This window comes from Manduca sexta, chromosome 17 (genome assembly GCF_014839805.1).
Source record: "Manduca sexta isolate Smith_Timp_Sample1 chromosome 17, JHU_Msex_v1.0, whole genome shotgun sequence".
Classification (NCBI taxonomy): Eukaryota; Metazoa; Arthropoda; class Insecta; order Lepidoptera; family Sphingidae; genus Manduca; species Manduca sexta.
This window is the reverse complement of record NC_051131.1, coordinates 5,507,942-5,531,643: the sequence shown is the minus strand read 5'-3', so window position 1 is coordinate 5,531,643 and position 23,702 is coordinate 5,507,942. Positions and strand designations below refer to the sequence as shown.

Below are 23,702 nucleotides of genomic sequence, written 5' to 3'. Positions count from 1 at the left end.
CGGAGTCTGGAATTTGTGCCCGATATGGCGATAGGCTCGCCCCCTATCACATCATGGGACGGAACATATTTGGCGAAAAGTGGGTGCCCTAGTTGCGCCTCTGCATACCCCTTCGGGGATAAAATGCGTGATGTTATGTATGTTATGTATGTTTGTTAAACTCTACACAAGTTCTCCCTAATTTGTGGTGTATTTGAAACTCAAAAGTCAGCATTAAATATGACTGTTTTTTAATGAATACAGGTATACTGAATATAAACCAAATGGGATATAAATAAAACAACTCATCATTAATACAAGTATTTTAATGTACCATATGAATGCTGTATAAATATTTCAAAATTTAAAACAGTGATAAAATTCATATATTAACCGATACAACTGTAATTAAATAACAAAACTACATGTTAGAAATTATATTTCATCGTTCAATATGAGTTATTTTAAACATCGCTAAAACTCATCTATATATGCAACTTATCTGTGTAACAGGAAACAATATATTCATAATTCATACATTTATAAGCAGGTACCATTTTAATAATAAAATTTGATTAATAAAAATCTGATTGGGTTCTCAAATAACCTCTGATAATACGTTCGAAAACTGCGTTCAGAAATCAATAAGTACCTATCGATTTCCAAATTAATCGGACTGATACAGGGGAATGTATAGTATCTAAAAAGTTGGCCCCAGCATTCGAAAAGAAGTCAAAAAATCTGAAATATTTAAAAATATTGAATCCTCAAAAATGATGCAAATATCTATAGTATTTAATGTAAAAAGAACATACTTACAAATGCAGTCTTAATGCTGATTTTTATATCAAAAGGAATGCAAATATGTGAATGTTTTCGAAATATACAAAATTATTTTTTTCACAATCATATTTTTTACCAATTACAGAAGGAAAGAATGCAAAGATAACCTTTGTATAAATTAAACATTTTGAGCTTTATCCTACTTATGAATAAGACGCTACATTGTTATGTTATACGCGATAATAATTGATTATAGCAAACATATGACCACTTTACACAGAATTTGGCATCTTATGAACACTCCTCTTAATTCAATTATACTAAATCTATCAATAAATATGTAAATTAACTTCCACGGCGAATTCGCTCCGAAGTCGATATTAAATTTTATTGCAACATTTTACTGTCTCTCGATTCATAAATAAAAAGAGAAAGTCAGATATACTGACCAATTTGTTTTAGAAATATTTATATGAATACTGAATATCTGGTCTCAATTAATGACATATCGATGCACACGATTATTAGACGATATAATCTACGTTCACAAACTACCACTATCGAACACTCGCACGTTACATTAAATTAGATTAAAATTTATATACAAATTAAATCTAATTATGTCCTTAATAGTTAAACCTACGTAGGTTACATGGATACCAAAAACAGTAGATATAGTGTATGGCCTCTTATTTTCTTGTCTGAAGATGTTTGAATATGTACGTGGTTTGATTATGTGTTGCAATCCATCTACTACGATCCACATCCCTTACATTTTACGGCAAATCCTTCACTAACTCTATGCTAAATATGCCACCACAGAACAGCGAGTACAAGTCTGAATGAAAACGAATGTTTTCAGTAAATCGAATGAATCGTTAATAACATCGATTTTAAAAACGAAATATTAATAATAACCCGTCGTATGTCTTTTTCGTTACATATGGATTACACAATAGTTCAATATAATATTTTCATTAAATGATATAATGAAACGATATAATATCAGTCGAATTAATTTTGTCTAAGACGGAATCGACGTATAATTTTGTATAATAATAATAATAATTTCATAATGGAATAACGCACAACCCCAAGAACAATCAAATTTATAATGTCACCGCAATAGACTCTGTATAACCTAAAGTTAACAAATTGAGCTAAACAATACTTTTATTGATAATTGAAATATAAACGTAACGTCAGAATAATATCTTTAAAATTAATTCTTCATACCTGGAAGAGTTTCGAGTTTATGCTTACGATGGTTACTCTAATCATGATATCTTATTGTATTTTGATGGTTAAAGCATAAAAACGAGTACAAACTTTAAAAAATTGTACAAAATGACGTTTGGAGACAAATTTCGTAGTTACCAATAATTGATACAACACATCCATTCCTACAATTATTAAATTAATTGGTGTTATTCATTTCTTAGTATCCTTATTCGGTAACAAAATGTTGAACACAAGCATTTCGTAAAAACTATCCGCCGTATCGGCGTTCAGGTGTAGGACACAGATAACATATTTGAAGTTTAGAAATACATTCAAAAAATGCTTGCATCAAAAATCATAATTTTCATTTGTTGCCATATTCAGGATTTGTGACAATAGCCTGTCACAACCATTAAATCGAGTCGTTGAACTATGAATTTGTCGCCAAACTGTTATTGCTATTGCTGAGGTCCGGGTAATGTGTTTAGCTCGGGTGCTGGGCGGCGACCTTGCGCACGCGGTAGCCGCCGGTGCCGCGCACTGTGTAAAGCACCACGATCGCGACTGCCACCACCGACATGCCGATTGCGTTTATAATGATCGCCTCGGTCGACAGCGCTGCATATCCCTCGCTCCTGCACACCGCATGCTCCAGGTTTAGTAAACAATACGATAATTGGGTATTAGTATAGACTACAAACCCAAATTTAAATTGTTTAAAATTCTAAGAATAAAGTATTAACCCAAGTTAGTTTTACCTAGCGTTGAACTGGTTTACAAAGCATTAATATTCCATGTTTATAAGACGATATAAATTACAAAGAAACTATTTTGATATGCATCAATAATTATTAAAATGAATATTTATAATGCATGCAAATTAAAGCTTTCACGTTTCGCAAAAGACGAAGCTTTTTTGATAATATTGCAATACGGTAGTTCATATTTTAAAATTCGTTTGCCCTATATTAATATACCATTAATAGAAAGCGGTTATACGAATGCTAATTGTAGTTATTTTAAGCATAGAAAAGATAAGTATAATAAAACCACATTCAGTGTTTGCCATCCTCTAGTCTAAAGCAAGCCATACACAAAGAAAGCATCTAGTGCCTAGAAGCATTAATAGACAATATTGCCAAGCCATACAATTTCTATTAGGTGCACGATTACAGTAAAACAAACAAGAATGAAATGTGAACTTACAATTTATTTTTAAACATACATTATCCACATACATAAGCCATTGAAATATTACAATTAAATCTTATTTTAACCTATACTACTCTATTTACATTTTGATCTGATACAGACCAAAATATAATAACAGTAAAGCCTCGTTTCTGTAGTTCTTTTACTGGTTCTATATAAAATACATTTACGTAACTAATCGTATAATGTCGATAATATAAATTCTTTACTCTATTCTTTACCTAAAATACTCAGCATATTGGACTACTACTAGGTACTTATAATTCTTATATTTTTTTTGTAAATACAATATATCTCGTCAGATTCTTTTGTTTATAAAATTTTTACGTTATAAACTGCAAAAGGTAATGTAAAATACATTGGTCCCTAAGATATAGATAGTTATTTCTTAATTTTATAATAGAATGAAAGGATTATAAATGTTTGAGCCTAAAATATTCGATACATCTCATCACATAGACTCTCAAAATTAAATTATCACACACACTAACGAATACATACCAAACAACTAAACTAAACTATATCTACAAGTCGACAGACGTCCTCATGTGTATGTCGCGGGACTCTGGCGCGCGGAACTTGTCCCTGGACAAAATATACATGACGACCGCCAGGATTGCGACCATGGCTACTCCGATCGCGTTGATGATAATACCCTCGTCGACCATGCCGCTGTATCTCTCCGCGCTGGAATACGTGCACAATGACAGACTAGACTACACACTAACATTCAGACATGCGGACACGTGCCACATTAGTGTGAACATTGCGATGTCATAAAAGCGCATGAAACATTCATAGAATAACATTAATTAAGGTTGACTAAACGCGATGTTTCTCACATATCACCTTCAATATGACGGTCTTTTTTGAAAAATAATAACTTCATTATTTATAATATTATTTTTAGAAAAATGTTTTAAATCCAATTTCGAATTTTGCTATTCAAAAAGTCCTCAATTATTTCGAATGCTGTAAGAAATGATTTAATGAATACGCGTTCAGGTCACGTGCTTTTATGACATGCAACAGCATCATAAGGCATGTAAGGTGAATGAAGCTTTATGACTATATTTAATTAGAGATGTTTTAACGTACCCGAGTCCAAATATAGCCTTCTCAGTAAGCCCAGTGAGGCAAGCGGCGACGCCAAGGACGAAAGTCAAGATCCCGAAGGCGGCGTGAATCGGTACCAGAGAGGCGCGGAAACCAGCCGTGCCTTTATTGCAGATCAACAACAGGAGGAAGCTGAAGAAGCCGACTGCGTACTGCGTATTAAAACGTAAAAAGTTTAGTTTTCACTTATGTTGTATACAGAGACATTCCCACCCTCACACCCACCACTACAATTCCTGTAAGCCAGGATCAGCAGTGGCACGCATTTTATGACACCGAGTAGTGAAGCTCGGCCAGTCTCAGGGAAAACTAATTTGTCATTATCCCGCAACGAAATTAATCAAACAGAAAGATAGGGAGGAGTCGGTAACATTAATTGTCCACTTATTATGATATATAAAATCAAAAACTACTATAAAGTCTTGACCCCTTAACTTTATAGTTTAAGAGCTGATAGACATTTTGGAGAAGGTGTTTGAGGCAATGTGAAACATTGTTAAAATATTTTTCCGATTAAATCTGAATACGATATGAATTCCCGGAAACGGAATTAGCGACACTATCGAATAATTTATAATAAAATAATACAATACTGAATAACACAGTAGATTTTTTTTTTGTCAAAATCATCGAGTTCGATTCTTGGCTAGCAGTTTTTTTTTTTAAATCCAATCATATACTGTATAAAAAAACCAAATCCGCGTTATCGTATTCATAGTTAGAAAAAAGCACTTTTACATTACCTCAAACACTCGAAAATGTCTATGACCTCTTCATCTATTAGAATATTCTGTGTCTTGACATTATAGCAACTACAGAAACTTTATGTCACTCCGAAGCCCAAAACAAAATATATTTGTAATTTATACGTATTTATCCCTATGGTATATAGTAAATAATATGATGTTTTCTTTCCTTTTACTATACATCCATTAAACCTAAAATATTCAAAGGAAAAAAACACCCCTAGTTAAAAAAAATAATTACGCCCATTAAAGCTTATTTCTCAACAAACCTGAATTCCAAACAGTCCCATGGCAACGAAGCCAATCCAGCTATGAAGGGAGTAGAAGTTGTTGATGTCCTTCTTATTGTGGTAGTCGAGGACGGCAAGGAAACCGATCACGATGCACGGGAATGCCAGAGCGTGGAAGATGGCGTGAAGAAGCTTCACATAAATGCGCCTGAAGCAGCGGCAGATGCGGTACAGCAACACCGCTGGGGAATAAACAGACGTAATATTAACCTCCAATTCCAATCATCTAAAAGGATAAGTAGGTACTAAGTTATATTAGGTATTTTTTTAGATGAAAAAACAATTTTACAATCTCGCGTATGAGGTAGTATTCACGAGTGCTTATTTGTTTATATTATAAATAACTTCAGGCTTCTGTCTGACAACCCTTTTTACATAAGGTAATCTAAAAATCTCGAAAAAAAGCGGCGATAGCCTAGTTGGTTGTGGAACGGACTGCCGAGACGAATGTCCACAGGTTCAAATCCCAAGGGCACACACCTCTGACTTTTCTAAAAAAAATTATGTTTGTATTCTTTGTGAATTATCGCTTGATTTAACGGTGAAGGAAAACATCGTGAGGAAACCTGCATACCTGAGAAGTTCTCTATAGGAATTTCGAGGGTGTGTGAAGTCTCCAATCCGCACTAGGCCAGCGTGGTGGACTAAGGCCTAATCCCTCTCAGTAGTAGAGGAGGCCCGTGCTCAGCAGTGGGCAAGTATAATATAATACAGGGCTGATATTATTATTATTATTAATCTAAAAATTAGGATCGAATCATTTCTTATACTTACAGAAACCGCTGAACGTGATAAATCCAGCCACCATGAGAGTCGGGTGCAGGTTGAACTGCTTGTCAGGGGTGTCGTCTGCCCACGCATATCCGCCGCGGTAGTAGAACACCCAGAAGATGGTCAGAGCTGACACCCCAATGAGGAGGATGGTCGCTAGGGTGATCACAAGCGCGTATTCGCACCATTCGCAGGCACCTCTCTCGTGGTCATCCGACTCGTACGACCGGCTGCGTTGTCTGTAGAAAAAGCAATTTTAAATATATAAAAATAAGGAACCATTCTTAGCAATTTTTACAATAAGGTTATGAATACGTATAGACGCATTTTTTTCTTTATGGTTATTTATTTATGCGTCTAATTTAATATTTAAGAAAGAATGAGAACATTTCTAGAGAAGCGAATTAATTACTGACTTTCGTGCATTTACGTCTTATTTATCTCTACATTTACGCAATATATTGTTTAAATTTATTAGGCACTTAATATACTTCTCAATAAACCGTTTATACAATTTATCTTCTAAACATAATAATCAAACTAAAACTATATCGACATATTATCATCCCACAAACCCTTTATCTATAATTATAGTCATAAGTTATCCTTATACAGATTCAGCTAACACAACAAGTACATGAGCTTCCTATCTGTGTCTATTCAATAAAGCTGATAGCGACTTCATACACGGAACTCGTTTGTTTAATACCTTCACAACACAGAGGAAACCGCAGCTCCATTGATATATACGTGTATCACACGTGTTATGCAAGGCAGGCACGAAATAAGTATCAAGATAGTGGTTTAATTGATATTTGATAAAATGCATTTCAGATTCATCGAATGGTGGGCTAGTCCTATAAATTTATGATGATTTTTTCGAAATTTTATTGCGAGGTAGGAACTATATTAATGACTAGACAATTTATAATCGGCTTTGTTTGCTGCATAAAAACTTAGCCATCGTCGAATGTGATAACAATTATTAATAAAACAAAACCATCATGTAGAAAATATACCGTTGTTTTAGAATGTCACAGTAAAGTAAAGCAATCTCTTTTAAGTGTATTTTAACCAATAATCACACATTTAACTACCGAACGATCATTATGATTTTATATACATATTTTATAACTAAAATTAACCGTTTTTACTTATTACGGTTCTGGATATCAAAGTTGTGCAGAGACCACACAAAGGTGTCGCCTGTCGGATAGCGTGAGATCGTTCACTCGAACGCCGGATGCGCGCAGACCATGTCACGGAACGATGGGCCATGGAGCTCTTAACATGTATCTTGTTCCATGAATCCCTCGTTTTATGTATTAAAATGAACACAAAGGACGTACGCTTGGTGCGATGTAAATTGGCGCCAGATTGAATAGCCTTACCAGCTACAAAGTTGATTGGAAAGAACGAGTGTCAAAGCAATTTAAAAAAAGTTGTGTGAGATTGTAATGGAATGTTATTTGATTAAAGATCTCCCAAAACACCTATAGTGGGACATCTACTTGATTTATGATTCAAAGGCTCCCTCAAAAATATTTGCGTAAATACCACATTACATAAACATATACAGCGTTACCAAACAGCAATTAACCGTCTGACTAATTGCACAGCATCCTGCTTTTTGTAGCCGTCGCGGTTCGTGACGCTTTGCTGACACTTCAACATTATGTTCAGCTCCTAATTCATTTTTTATTAAGTAATTAGTGTTTCGTGGATTACAACTTCCTATTTTATAATAAACAACTAACTTAAGTACGATTAAAATCGATTTATGATCGATTATCCCATGCTTGATATAATAAATTCGAATTTAGAATTTGATTTTCAATGTAATCGTGGATACAATGTCCGTGAACTATGTAGTAAGCCTGATTATGAAAATAAACTCTTCACGGCACGTCCGGTCGTTACGCAGGTCGGAAAGGTCAACGTGATTCATTGAGGATATTAATTCGAATCTGTGAGACAGTCCTTCGACCCTGGCAAAGCGTAGTTGCAGAGTCCATCGCACGCAATTGCAATTTGTTACTTATCGTCTGAGGAACCAATAATCACATTAAAAATGCGAGTGTCATAATTTAATGTGTGTATATTATATGAAATCGTATTAAAGTTTAAAAATGTGTAATTACCTTGTAATTATCGTACTGCAATTACATGCAATGAAATATGACTGACATACAAGGTAATAAAAATACTGTTAAACGTGTTGTAAAGAAACCAGTTTGTAAGTAGAGTAAAAATACAGTTGTATAGAAATCTGTGTAGGAACCTCGAAGAGGATAATGGCAGCCATCTCTTTCCCCTCGCATTCTTTCTTTGGAATGTTGGTTGTGAAAATTCAGCGTCAATAAAATCTACCTGTTTGTAGATGAAAAAGGTTGGAACAACCACCAAGGAATGTGATTTAGTACGTAAAGATTCTACCTAGCTTTCAAGTTCTCATCCGTGGATCAAACTCTGTGAATCAGTTCAGAATGTGTATATTTCTTCAGATTGTAAGTCAAATTAAACAACATTGGAAATGTAGAAATGCAAAAATTCATCATTATTTAAGTACAATAATAAGGTGTTCCTCATACTTTAAAATAATTACTTATATAGTGGACTTATAATAAAAAACCGGACAAATGGGAGCTGGACTCAAACAAACTTGTAAGTGATGTATCTAAGTATATAAGTACATATTTACGATTTTTAAATATTTTTCTTTTCATGTGCTGTAAGAAATTGCGTTTTGACATCTTTATGATTTTAGATAACTAGTGAAGTGAAGTACACTATTTAGGTTTTGATTCTTTTGTGAAATCACGTAATATGGGAAAGTATGCGAAATAAACGCTAATATCTTTTAATCGCTTTAACTTACAAGATTAGTTTTTCTACAGCTGAATGAAACCGTAAAACCCAGCAATTGATATAAATTTCAAGTTGATACCATTACGTTCCTGGGATAAAAGGTCTGGACAGACGGACGACAAAGTGATTCTATAAGGGTTCCTTTTGGAGTACGGAATCTTTCAAATATTTATATAAAAAATATATTTTACTAATAAAGTATAGACTTTTAATGTAAGATCAAATGATAAGAAAATGATACGTAAATTTTTGTAGCGCAAATGTGGCTTAATATGAATATGAAATGCCCCGAACAGCCAAAGCCTTCATAATAAATCAAACAGAAAGTTCTGCGAGCGTCAGAAAAATAATGTCTTTCTCAAGTTTTTATCTCGCTTTAAAAGAAATATCTCAAACAGGTAAGGAATTTATTTTTCTTTAACGGTGTTCGAGGGGGAAAACATGTAAAATATTTTACTCTGGTACATATTTATTCGGATTTTTTATAAAAGTGTCTTGTTGAATTGAAGTGAATGAGTAATTTTAATTTTAAATTAATTTACTTACATCCGTATTTAGAGAACACCATTTACAATAAGTATAGAATTCTGATTTTTACATAATATGCTATTGTTTTCGTTGACGTATAAAAATATTTATGTTATTTCCTTTATACATATACAAATCGTATAACATCTTTATCGAAATTTATGAAACAACTTGTAAATGCCCACGTATATTTATTTCATAATAATGTATTTATACCAAATACCGTTGTTATACCAAAATAGATACAGGTTAGTAAACAGTTTGATGTTGGTGATTAATCATCCTTGTTTGATGATCTAACGAGATCAAACATGACGCGTAAAGCGATGAGCATGATAACTGCTTGATTGTGCTCTAATAACTGATCTGGGCCAGAGTCTCTAACATTCAAACGAGTTTTACAGCGAATACAATTAATATCGGAAACTATTTCTTAGTGTTATGTTGTCAATGCTGTGTACCTGTAATTAATTGGCTTGCAGGTTTGTACCATTTATTATTATCTTCTATTTCATGTATGTTTAATTTGAAAGCTTCTGGTGTAACATAAAAATTAATAAATATTAGAATGGAAAAACAAAACTAAATTAAGGATAACTATTTTAGGAGAAATAGCCTTCCCCTTTACTATTTATTAAACATCACGGAAAATAAATTTTACAAGAAGATAAACTAATAACAAATTAACGAGATGTTACATTAACTTTTGTAGGAACTTTACAATCCGTCGATTAATTATTTAATTTTGTAAGTCATTAATTTTTACCAATTAAGGAATGGTTTGATTGGGGCAGATAAACGCTCGAACCTTACAAACTTGATTAAAGTCGGCTACAAGCGAATGTTACGTATTACGTAACTTTACTTTTGTCTGATACCGGCGTACAAAATGTGACTTTCGAAGTAATCATTACTACGAGTAAGAAATATTTTTCCTTGTAATATTTTAACTAGTTAAAATATACTACCCCTTGTTTTAAGATTCTTTATATGTGCCTATTAATCTATTATGCCTTGGCCCTTTATCGTATTTATTGGGCCTGACCCACAGTTAATTACTCGTGGAACAGGTTGCATAAGTTCACGTAACACCAACCGGTAACCTACATTATTACTATTCCTTATTGTAATTTTGAGGCGTGTACTGTATATATATCTTTTTCTCTTCTCGTATTATCGTGATCTTTTTCTTCTATTGCATATTCTAGTCCGTTATTTCTCATGATAATAATTATTTTTATATTTTCATCTCATGTAATACACTGATGAAATGTACGGATGAATATTTATGCAAGCAAACTTCTTTTGTTAGTACCAATTATACAAAGTTATTTCCTGTTAATATATAGCCGTGTTTAGTAAGATTGTGGCAGCAGTGGCAACAAAATGTTGCTCAATACAGCAGCGTGTAAATGAAATAATTGATCTTACTAAACTTAGGGCTGAATGTTGTACTATTTGGGTATAGGGTAGGGCTCTATATTCAATAGATGGTAGAATGTGCACCATATTAATTCGAGTATTCATTACTGTAGATAGTTAAACGGAAATTAATAAGTTATATCAAATCTCAATCAGACGACAATCAACAAAATACAAAAAGAATCCAAGTTCAAATGACACTATTGACATTATCACAAAATTATTACACGTCAATGTAACTTTCCATATGTAAAGTATTACTTTCTCTGACCATTCACCCAAGATTCACACATTATAACAATTAAACATTTCAAACTATAGCAGATGCTTCAAAGAAAGCAGAAAAACATTCCATAATGGTTGAGTTTTATCTGGCACAATTTGAGCGGATATCTCGCCCAATGGATGGAGTAGAGAAATGTAGTAGCGCAGGGTCCAAAGAGTAGGCGCTGGGAGGGGGCCGGTCATCGACCTCATCGACCATGGTACTCCTGGCCTACATGAGACTTGGAGTACGCTACGTGATTTCTTACAATTCAACTTTTAAATATGCAACGATTTAAATCAATGGTTGAAGTCTATTTACCAAAATGAAATTTTTTCCTATGAATTAAAAATTTTATACCAAATACTCACAACTTCTCCATCCAATCTTAACGAGAATTTTATCTTAGGTAATATTTAAATAACCGTAAATTAACCACATTCATTCAGAATTTTCTTAGAACTTGCAAACGTCGAGTGTCGAGTGTCCTTATCCCGTAATTAATGATGCAAGGAGAAGGAAGATTTTATTACGGGTAAAAGCTTACCAAAATTGAACTTTACGTAGTTGTATAAGTGCTCTATTTCGATTCTCAAATATTTGAAGATACATTATCGATCATAGAGATAAGTGACGCAAGAAGCATAATTGTGAAAGGGGCCATAATATAAAAGCGGTAAAGTCCTTGTAATACTCGTTAAAGTTCCATTTAGACGCTTATTTGAAATCGTTTGAGCCACTAAATGGACAGTTTACAAATAGTGATTACATAGCAAATCGTATTCTGTTAGGTAATATTATACTGTGATATAATACTAGTGAAATTATGAATATAGTATTTGGGTACAACCCAAATTCAGAAATGACTTAAGTATTGATATGAACCCTTCTTTTATATCTTATCATGGTCGTTGTTCCGTAGATATGCAGATGCCAGGAATTTTCATATACACCTTCATGTATAAGTACACGTAAGGTTTTGTATGGCTAAAAAGAATTTTATTAGATTTTGCTCGCCCGTGTGAAAACGTTTTTCCGGGATAAAGTCCCGCTTTATATTATCCCGGGAGAAAAAGTAACACTAAGGACTAATGTAACTTCTTATTAGTGAATTTTTTTTCAAAATCGGTTTAGAAAGTATTAAGGTTGTACTAAGTTCAGAGAGTACTGTTAGCGCGTTCAAACAAACAAACTCTTCAGCTTTATAACATTAGTAGATATGGTACTATGGCCATTGATCTACGTCCTACTTTAGTACTCTTTTGACAGCGTTTCGTATTCAACTGGAAATGTGCGAGAATATTTCTTCTGTTCCATTTTACTACTCAGTAACTTGAATGAATGCTGACTAAAGTTTTCAACAGTTAACAGCGGAACATTTAGCAATGATTGTAACTAGAAAACTTAATTAACTTAAGTCAATGTTCTATTTCTTTTATGGTATGTTTGTGTTTTGAAAGATATAAAGATTAATTAAAGATGAGAAAAGTTAAATAAAATAAAATACTTTACTTATCACGTCAGCGAACAAAGTTGCACTCATGATACGTCAAAATAATGTGTAAAAATAAAATGTATTATTTCTAAAAAACAATTAAAATAAAAAAGTTTAATTCCTATAAAATGAACTCCATATAAAACTACGTTTAAATATTCATAGTAGGAAGGTAATAACGCTCTGTGCAGAGAATATGAAAGCTGTTAGCGGCTCGAAGCATCGAAATATCGAATTATCCGGCATTTGAAGTTAGAAAGTTGGATGGCAAACATGTAATGTTACAAGAGCCATGTGTGAACACAAATAATACAAAAGAAATTTATCTAAATACGTTTCTAAAGTATATGTTTAATATTTTAGTAATGTCTAATTTTAAAATATATAATATCTGAGGCATCTTTTACACCCCATGGTTATTAATTAATATTTTAATTAAATAGTAATTTTTTGTATCAAATTTTAAAAAGAAAACTCTCCATAACAAGTCACAAATATCAAAGCTTATTAAAGATTGATAGGATCTTTGTAGGTAACAAGCAACAGTTAAGATAAATTATTAAACACATCCATAAATTGATACATAATATTTTTATGAAAATCTAGATTTCATTACTTCAGACCGGTATAAAGTAAACGATGATTTGATTGTAATCATCAACAGCCAGGAACAGGCAATACCATGGCGGCTAAGTTAACATTTTAAGAATTGGAGAAGATATTGGAGACAAGAGTTTTGTACGACATTGGTACTATTCCAGGCAAAAACCATCTTGTCCTTGAAATAACACTGCAGCTACGTTATCTTTCATTAAATGAGTAGAGACATGTATCTACTGATCGATGATGTATGATTCTCAATACAAGATTCTCGTAGTCAATTAGAATCAGCATTCAGTTTCAAACGATTGCGCAATCATTATACACTTCATGCAACTTACATTGGCCATTCCTATCGTCATGTGCAGTCCAATCGCAGTGTAATGGTGCACTCGTGGTCGTCGGAGCGTAGGCTATCGGTGCCAGTAGCTCAGTTCAATTTAACGCCCGCCTCCGCCAGACCTCAGCCATTGAGGCCGCAATTAATATTGTTTATTAAGTCATTACAAACGCACGGCACAATTTAAGGGCTAAGTTCAGTTAGATGAGACGTAAGTAATGCGGACTTTGCAATTGCTGGCAAGGGAATTTCGGCCTTCGTTTTCGTTGGAGTCTCCCTTTGATAAACACAAGTTCGTTTGTTTGAACATGTTTTACTATTAGAATAAATTACAATAATATGTAGATACGTCAAGCATGAATATCATTCATTTTTTTTAAAAAGGTGCTTTACATGGTTTTGGCAGGTTTTCATACGTCTATTCAAACGGAACTTTAGTTACGCACTGTTAATTTCTCTAATAGGTAGGTAAAATAGTAATTTACGTACACGATTATGTACGCTTTGTGTTAAAATTTTACGATTTCTTTTTAAACATAATAGCTCTACAAATATGAAACGTACTCCAATTATGAGCAACAAAAATTTTAAATTAGACATTTAAATTATGTAAGTTAATTTGACCAGGAAGTTTGTATTACGCTGCACCGTACAAAATATATGTCATAACTTTAATTACCAGTCAAATGTAATAGATTTCCAATAGCACACGAGAAGAGTGAACTAAACAAGAATAATGGTCCACTGTGGCTCAGAACGGTGGCATTTCGTAACAATAATTGCAGTTTTTCTAGAGCATTTCCTCATTAAATGGAACGAACGCGCTTTTGTACACAGTTTGTTCTGTAGTTCTCTCTCTCGTTGAAACAAAAGCACTCCCGCATGGGAATGAAGCCACGGACAAAATCGGAACAAAAATAAACACAACTTAAATAGGTCCAGCTGTTTTACATTTTAAATACATGAAACAGAATGTAAGAATTAAAGGTTATTTGAGTCGAGAGCAAAGAAAATGTTACGCCGTACAATGTCATTCCTAATTGCAATCGTATTGTACAAACTAGGCATAAAACATTTCTGCATTAAATAGACACAAGTTCATTTGCATTTACAGAACATTTAACCACGCATTGTTATAGATATATTCTATGTAATTATACTGTTCATTTGCTGTATTAAAATAGCAATAGTATGCTATTATATTGTTGGCAGATTTTAGTACGTTACAAGGCGTCTGTATGAATATATTACTAATTGATTAGTAGTCCATTGAAATGTTACATTTTTAGGCCTTACCTTGCGTTTTTTAGAGGACGCAATTTTATTTTTTTGAAGTGTAGGGGGTCAGTCTAAAGCTAAAACCAAGTTTGTGGGGTCGCCACCCTTGTCCCACGGCCGCCATCTTGAAAAAGGGGTTGAAATGGTTTTTACGATGTATCTCTTAAACTATTTATCTGACAAAAAAAATGTATAAATATTTTTTGTTGCAAATTAAATTCTCTACAACTTTGGTCTAGTAACTTTTGTCGTAGAACTATAAATAAAAAAGATATAAGCGAAAATGTTAAGAAATTCAATGTTAAGCAATATCCATTGCAACGTCATCAGAACGTGTGTTTATAAGGTTCATAATACTTTTTGTACTCTCATTAATACCCAAATACCCAAGGGACCATTAGGGAACAAAAGAACATCTGCCTGCTATTATTATTATTATTTCTAACCTCTCTTATTGTAAGAATAGCTGATAATATTGTGTTGAAGTTGTCGTTCAACTTATATCTTTTAGTTGTGCTACATATTTCTGTACGTACGGATGTATTTTATTCTGTTTCTAATTGTGAAGACGATTTCGAATGATTTTAGACACGATTTTAACTTTAGTGAAAACTACTTTTTTATGAGCATTTTGACTTTTAAAAGACTTTTAAAAGTCAAAATGCTAATAAAAACCTTACGACAACTACAACACAATATTATCAGCTATACTTACAAAAAGAGAGGTTAGAAATAATAATAATAATAGCAGGCAGATGTTCTTTGTTCCCTAATGGTCCCTTGGGTATTTGGGTATTAATGAGAGTACAAAAAGTATTATGAACCTTATAAACACACGTTCTGATGACGTTGCAATGGATATTGCTTAACATTGAATTTCTTAACATTTTCGCTTATAACTTTTTTATTTATAGTTCTACGACAAAAGTTACTAGACCAAAGTTGTAGATAATTTAATTTGCAACAAAATATGTTTATACATTTTTTGTCAGATAAATAGTTTAAGAGATACATCGTAAAAACCATTTCAACCCCTATTTTCAAGATGGCGGCCGTGGGACAAGGGTGGCGACCCCACAAACTTGGTTTTAGCTTTAGACTGACCCACCCTACACTTCCAAAAAATAAAATTGCGTCCTCTAAAAAACGCAACCCCAAATGTAACTTTTCAATGGACTATAGACCATTGGCTTCTGTCATGTTTCTGACACTATTGTTGCCTTGACTCTTGTTCTTCGCCATAAAAATTCTATCATGAATTTAGTCATCCTACACTTGAAATCATGGCTTTCATAGAACTAGTGTAAATTATGGCTTATTTCAAAGACAGTTTACTGTAGTACCTAGTTAAAAATATTTGATACTTAACGTTCTTCACTAGTAAACAACATTTATTTATTATTTAATTTATAGACACTTTTAATAGATAAAATCGCGTGCGCCTTAAGTAAGGACTTATAATTATTTGCTAAATTAGAACTGCGTTTCAATTTGCCAGCCAGGTGCAAAATTTAAAAGCTGGATTATTGTGGTGTGTAAGACTGCATCTTAATTAACGAGTAGTAATCTTAACTTAAAATCCAAAGGTAGGTACTCGTATTTGCCAGTAAATAATTACAATCAATTGATACCTTGTCAACACGTAGATGAAAAACAAACATCAAATGAGAAATTATTTACTTTACAATGAAGGTGCACATCAAGCAAATAACATCCGTGGGAAATTCTTTTACCATTGTGTTGACTTAATGTCAAGGTAGTATGAATTCATCAGTCATGGTCAGGCGATAGATGAATACCTAGATCTTTAACTTAAGCTAGCTATATTTTATTATAAGGTTCTTGAATAATTAAGGATCTTAGGCAAAGTTGTGGTATACTTCGATCGAAATTGCTTTTACATTATTGACAATCCTTTTTATGAAAGGGGCTGTGTCATATATTTTCCCCATTAATTTGATATTTTCAATCTTCGGCCCTGTCATATCTGTTCACGATTTCTTACAACCCTTGTCAGAGCTGTCACTTGCCTAACTGACCATTACTGGAAAAAGTGATTGTAAAATATACAGTCTTAGTATTCCAATAAATTGACATATTAAAAAGTAAACTTGTTTGGTCTCTTTATTTAAGTGTTTCTATTTTATTATATTCAAATAAATTAAATTGATGCCGATATTCGGAAACAATATACAAATAAACCTATCGATTGTATACAAACACAATTTCCTTTGCATTTAGACCTCAAAAAATATGTCGTAGCTGCAGTGGAAATAAAATTTAACAGCCATGCAGCACGCAGTATAATACATATTATGTATGCCAAGCGCCGCCAATGGTAAGATTATTTTATGTGTCATGTACAAACAGTATGACCAATAGTTTAGCGATACGCCCAATAAATGGTAAAAAGTGGCCCACTGACCGACAGTAACGGTACAACAAACTTCCACGATGTTAGCCGTTGATTTCACTATCGGTTTGTGAGAAGCGTTGGAACGTCGGGAAGAACTTGTTCTGATCGCGCCTAACTCCCAACCTAGACAAGTGTCACAGACTTGTTTATCTAGTCTCGTTCAAACCGGACCATTTTTTGTTTACGGTTTGAATCGTAAATTATTGCTCTATCGATATCTTACTTTACAAAAAAATCTACTTAATTGATAGCTTAGCTTACAAAGAATGCCTTTAAACTTTTGTTGTTCTGGCCCTAAAACAGGTTATTCCCAATGGCAACAGACAGTAACAGTGTGCTAAATGCAATTATCACTTAATGGTGTATATTTTACTGAACGGAAAAGTATATGTTATAGCTTTCACCACAGCAAAATATTCCACTTGAAGAAAATAACAAATCTGAACATTTGCAAATATAATTAGCAATGTTACGTCTCAATTGAGATCATCCACTTTCCGCCATGACCTATAAAAGTAAATGCGATAAACTATGAAACACGACAGACGCATACCCACGTGTATGCCTAATAGTTAAGATTGTTCGAATTCCTGAGCATATTATGATTTAACAACTCAATAGCATGTTGTGAATTCTTCAAACACCGACGAAGATGCAGATTTCTTATCTCGTTTGTTGTAACCTCCTTTGGGTGCCTGTCAGGTGCATGCAACGAATGCTTCCGAGTATAGAAAAGACGCTGAACTCGTTCCGAATTCATAAACGTGTGTGGACGTAAACAGAAAGTTTTGAGTTGATTCGCTGTTACGCGAGATATGCATTACGTGAACTTAAAATATATTTTACTTTTAAAACACGTAAAATATATTTTATGTTCACATAACACACGTTTGTATCGAAATAATTTCATAAATGATTTTGAAATGATGAAATTATTTTTGGTTTATTCCTTGAGATCGCCTGCGAGTCAGGGAATATCTATAATTTACAATACTAATTCACACAGAATCTATTTTTAATTAAAAACCATAATACCTGATAGGTTTCTTAATTTACATTATCGCTTCCATAAATATTTTCTAATGTGTGAAAGTCACACGCGTACTACCAACGGGAACTTTTCATTATGCTAGCGTATTATAGCTTTTGCTGTTCACATTTGTTATAGATAGGCAATAAAAGTAGGCTTTTATGCATTATGTATGGATTTATAAAGCCATTTACTTGGACTATAAACTTAAAACAGTAGTAAATATGTGAACGAAGCTATAATAATGATAATTAAATTCAATAAAATATGTATATTTTGCTTGCAATTATAATGCTAACTATAATTTCTTCATCGCAAACCCTATAGATTTATAATTATAATACAGCAAAAAAATATATATGATATAACCATACATTTTAGAAATGTTTATGTTTATTCATACATCAACACTTACATATTTAATGTAGGCAATAAGGATAACGCAGAGGAATGAAGCCATCGTGGGAGTAATAAAATATCGTTTACAGTCATCAATATGAGAGTAAACATGATATATCAAAAGGTATTTAGGGAAGTAAGGGGCGCATTAAGGGACACACAATTCGTTTTTTATGTCTTTACAATGTCGATCTATTAATAAATCATTAATGCATAATCTAAAACTTTCGCTAACTTATTAATTACTGCCAAACACTTGGATTCACTAAACTATAGAAAACTTGGTCAAAATGGTATCAAGTGGGCAATTAACTTTATAGTTCTAAAAGACCCGTATACAGTATAATACGAAGGTTTATTAAGTACAGCACACGTTACCTCCACAGCGGAATAAAACGGCTTTGAATGGGCGAGCAAAGGAAACGGACCAACTCCCTCGTGTGACGTGAATGTCCCCGGCACAGTTGAAGAGTCATCTCATGTCAATGTGTTTAGTTTCTTTCACACAAAACTATAACGGTGTCCATTAGCAAGTTACTGAATATTGGCCGCTTAGGAATATTGCTTTCTAACGGTACGAAACTATATGTATACAGGTTAGTAGGTATTTAATATCCCTACATGAATAAATGTTATACATTTATTATCTCACGTAAATGCTCGAGATATTTCCGCAAGTCTACTTTGAAAGAGTACTTCACTATCCATAACTCCGCATAAAACTGTTGTGGCTAAGGTACGTTCATCTAAAGAATCTAAAATTAAATTTTACTCTGATTTTCACGGGACATTAGTCACTGCTATTTTACGATCTTTTATATTAAAATGACTGCCATAAACTGACTGATAGACTTCTCTCGGCATAAGGCAATAGCTCTAGAAATATGCAATTTTGCACAGCAGTTCCGTAACGTATGTGAGCGTAACCTACAAAGTAGCTTACGGCAGATTTATCTTGCATGTTGTCACCGACGGAAACTCTCTTCGTCAAAGGGACATGCTCTCATTTGTGTTTCGAATTGATTTCAAAGCATGAACACGTGTTATACTAATTTGTATTCACCAAAGCGGGCGACTCACTCGCAACGCACGCACTAGATTTATTTCCATGCTTTTTATTTCATACGCAGTGCACTAAGCCAAATGATGTTTTTAGAAATTTTCCGTGGTATACTATCAATAGGCCTCATATATTTGTTATATTTAAATATAACAAATCCATCAATAATAAAACACAATAAAAAAAAACTTAATTCAGTAACATTCAATAACACATAAATTTGACTGCATTTCAAATACTGACCTAGAGAAATATTTAAAAAGACAGTGGGAACAATCACAAATTACGCTTAGAGTACACATTTAAAATCATTGTAGGTAAGAATTCTTCAAAGAAACATACCACAAGACTTGCCACATCTCAAATCATTTGACGTGTTTAATTTAGTACCAATTATGTACTTAGTCTAGACTACGTAATGTAGGCTAATTACATAGATGAGAAAGATGATGAGTGCAAGTGGAACAGTGTATTGTTTGAATTTGAGTTGATTTATTGACATTGGGTGTGGCTTGAAAGTATATAAATACAGCGTTTTAATCATAAATGAAGACAAACAGGGGGTATCCTTCACGAACGATTCGAATCAGAAAAAAAATTAAAAAATTCCCTCCGTTTCAATAAGTCTATGGATTTGTTACTTAAGATTTTTTTCAGGCATAGGTTTTTTCGTATTATTTAACACAACTAGAGACATGGTTCCGGCTTTTGAATTTTAGTAAAGATATTGAACATGGAAAAGAAACGGCGGACTAGGCTGAATGGCTGAGAGTCTGTGCCTTCTCCTTTTAAAAACGAGGAGAAAATAAAACAAAAAATGTCTATGGATTTAGAACGATAGGGTTCTAGTAACAAGATGGGCTTAGGTAACTTATCTAAGAAGACATTTATTCAGATAATATTATATCAACATTATTTTATAATAAATCATTCAATTTAACATAAAATTTTATATTAACTAAGGACCCAAGACTACGATTGTTATTAATAAAGTGCCTATCTTGCAATCAGGTTAAAAAATATATAGTAATATCACACGCCACACTTACCTTCCATATTTGTATCAACAACTGAAAATTCCATGGAGATGTAACAAGGTCATGCATCACACGCTGAGATTTGAGTTTATTGATAAGAGCCGCCTAAACGATACTGACAATGTTTTCCAACCTTGGAAATGATAAGAGAATATTTACACAGTCTATAGTTTTTCAGAAGAATTAGTCACTGCAGATGTTCGTCATCAACACCTAAGTAAATATTCTACCTTCACACACACACATACACACAAAATAATGCCTTTTACCCTCGAAGGGCTAGGCAAAGACACAACTAGTGCACCCATTTACCGCCGCGTGTATAGCGTCCTGCGATGTTATAAGGGGCGAGCTAATCGCTATTTCGTATACAAATTTCAGACTCGGGGCTAGTACTACTTTACTAAGTAGAAAAACCCAATATCACATCAACTCTACATTCCATATTGTAATAACTGACCTAATTAAGGAATAATCGTACATTTTTATTTATTTATAGTCTTTTGTCTTGCATTGACGGGAGTTCTCTCGGGAATCTCTGAGAAGGAAATCCATGTTAATTTTTTTGAGCAAATGAATTTATGTTAACTCTCAAAAGTGTGTCATTTGTTATAATGGTTTACGGCATCCAGCCTTTAGTGTGAAAGTCGCCTCAGAGCAGAGCGAAACAATGTCGACCTATTTTAAAACTACGAGGCATCAAAGCAATATGTTCTTTTTTTGTTCCCTATCATATAAACCCCCTTAATGTAAAGAACTTTACTACTATCTAGCAAGGTAGCTACTAGCTACTACTGGAAAATAAGGTTAAAGTTAAAGCTCAACTTAACTATATGTAAGGTGAATGCGGCATCAATATTCAAAAACAAACAAGTACCTATGCAAATAACACACGGAGATCACACGCCTACACTAAAAGACTTTTGTGGCGTAGGTGTACAATACGCAACAAAACCACCGTAATGAGAAGAAACATCTGTTTAGTGTTCGAAGGCGTTTTCTCCCTTAGAAATTTTACACTTTCATAGTCGTATATTGTAAGTACATAGAATAGATGAAACGAACACAAAACCGATACAAGTAACTTGAGTGAAGATGGAGTGACGATAAAACCATCATTGTGGAGCGTAAACATTATTATGTATGCACATAAATCACCGATTCGTGCCAGATGTCCGTATTACGAAACACGTAGCAGTGGTTGGGAAGAATGCGAAATTTGCACAATTTTGTCGGCACCGTTTGTTGCAGTTTACTTTACTAATTAATTTGCCGACGTGATCCAATAAGAGTTGATTAACTTTCTAACTGGTAGAACTCTGCTCTAACGGTCGCTAAACGAGTTTTACAAGTATAAAAGTGTTGACGTAGGATACTTTTTTATCGCTTCATTTTTATTTTAAAAACGCCTCGGAATGTACGGTTGTACTAACGAGATACCCCATATCTCATGATTACTATCGCGGCGAGAATCTTAATAAATTTGCTGTCAAACATATAAACCTACAAAACTCTAGTATAATTAAATAGCTACAGTAAAAAACATATCCAGCATTACGATAATTTATCCTTTTAAATAAAAACCAGCAGTTATAAATAATTCATTTATACAGATGATTGAACAAATTTTAAATGTTATTGTTCGAAATCGCAACTGGGCAATCGACCTCGAACATATACAAGTGCACCGACTTTCTATCGAACAGATATGTGTGTCAGACATAGGGACAGCAACTCGGATAAACTGCCGACTTGTCTGTCAGATCGTTTCCTACTTAGATAAAGTAAATAACCAGGGCTTGTGTGATGTGATGTTAAATCAAAGATAGGCAATACATCTACATATCAATATCTTAAGATAATATATATAAAAATATCTATAAATAAGATCTTACATATTAATAATATAATATAATGGAACAATCTTAGTAAAGCAAAGGGAATATCAAGCTGATTTTACAAGCTACCTTAAGAGAACTCATTAACATAGCCCTTGGAAGAATGTATGTTGGAATACGAAACAAAACAGGAACGCTAAAGAGAAACTATCGGATGTTAACATTTAGGTTTGTTTTGTTATACACTAAACTGGGACTAAACTATAGTTCTTTATATGTGAAATGTTTTTGTCGAATTTGCATGCAACTTTCGATCGAACGGTCACATAATCATTCTGGTGCATATTGTATCTTGGAAAGTGAAAATTGATGCTTTACGGCATTTACGTAATTACAAAATGCACAGGCTGTGGCCAAGTCATCATGGCAACGCTCTCATAGATTACGAAAGTGAAACTCCGGGCGATGACCTGCCAAGCTACATTATAGACATATACCACTGTAGTCTCTCCATGACTTGCGAGAAGCAATCACAAATATTGCAGCAAAAAACGTATCCTTGTCCGGAAATACGGTAATAATCATTACAGTGGAGTAAATTACAACGAAAATATACATAAACGAGCATGAAATAAACATTACATTAGTTTATTATTACGTAGATGCATAATATATTGCATTCCACATTTTCAAGGGGATTTTTAGGTACTAGAGTAAATAGCCTAGATGGATATATTTTTTTAAAGGCGGTCTCCTTGCTCCTAGTAAAATAATTTCTTATATTAATTACATAGTTCAGTCATTCATTCCTGCTATTGTCTATGACCAAAGCATGAGACAAGTTTGCCAGTTTCACTGACAAGAAGTACTACTAGAAGGACACGATGCATGTGAATTGTTAATAATGACAGTTCGTCAATTAGGTATCTATATTTGACTGGTATATGGACCGAAGTTTAGTGTGGAGTTCGACGATGTTAACATATTACAGTTTCTCATTTACATGTC

General features: G+C 33.4%; 1 protein-coding gene across 4 annotated transcripts in view; it reads right to left on the bottom strand.

Annotated features, from left to right (window-relative positions):
• Positions 1-287: 287 nt before the first annotated feature.
• The window catches only part of LOC115454807 (cytochrome b561), a 53,450-nt gene continuing 30,035 nt past the window's right edge, over positions 288-23,702 (bottom strand). For 3 of the 4 annotated variants that reach the window (XM_030183522.2, XM_030183542.2, XM_030183536.2), the window contains 4 exons: positions 6,122-6,357; positions 5,327-5,529; positions 4,294-4,463; positions 3,174-3,882 (listed from right to left, as the gene is read on the bottom strand). In XM_030183522.2, the coding sequence (XP_030039382.2) occupies positions 3,720-3,882; positions 4,294-4,463; positions 5,327-5,529; positions 6,122-6,357 (772 nt within the window). In that variant the 3' untranslated portion in view covers positions 3,174-3,719. Of the gene's footprint in view, positions 2,619-3,173; positions 3,883-4,293; positions 4,464-5,326; positions 5,530-6,121; positions 6,358-23,702 lie in introns of those variants that run through there. The other variant, XM_030183528.2, reaches the window with a different exon arrangement.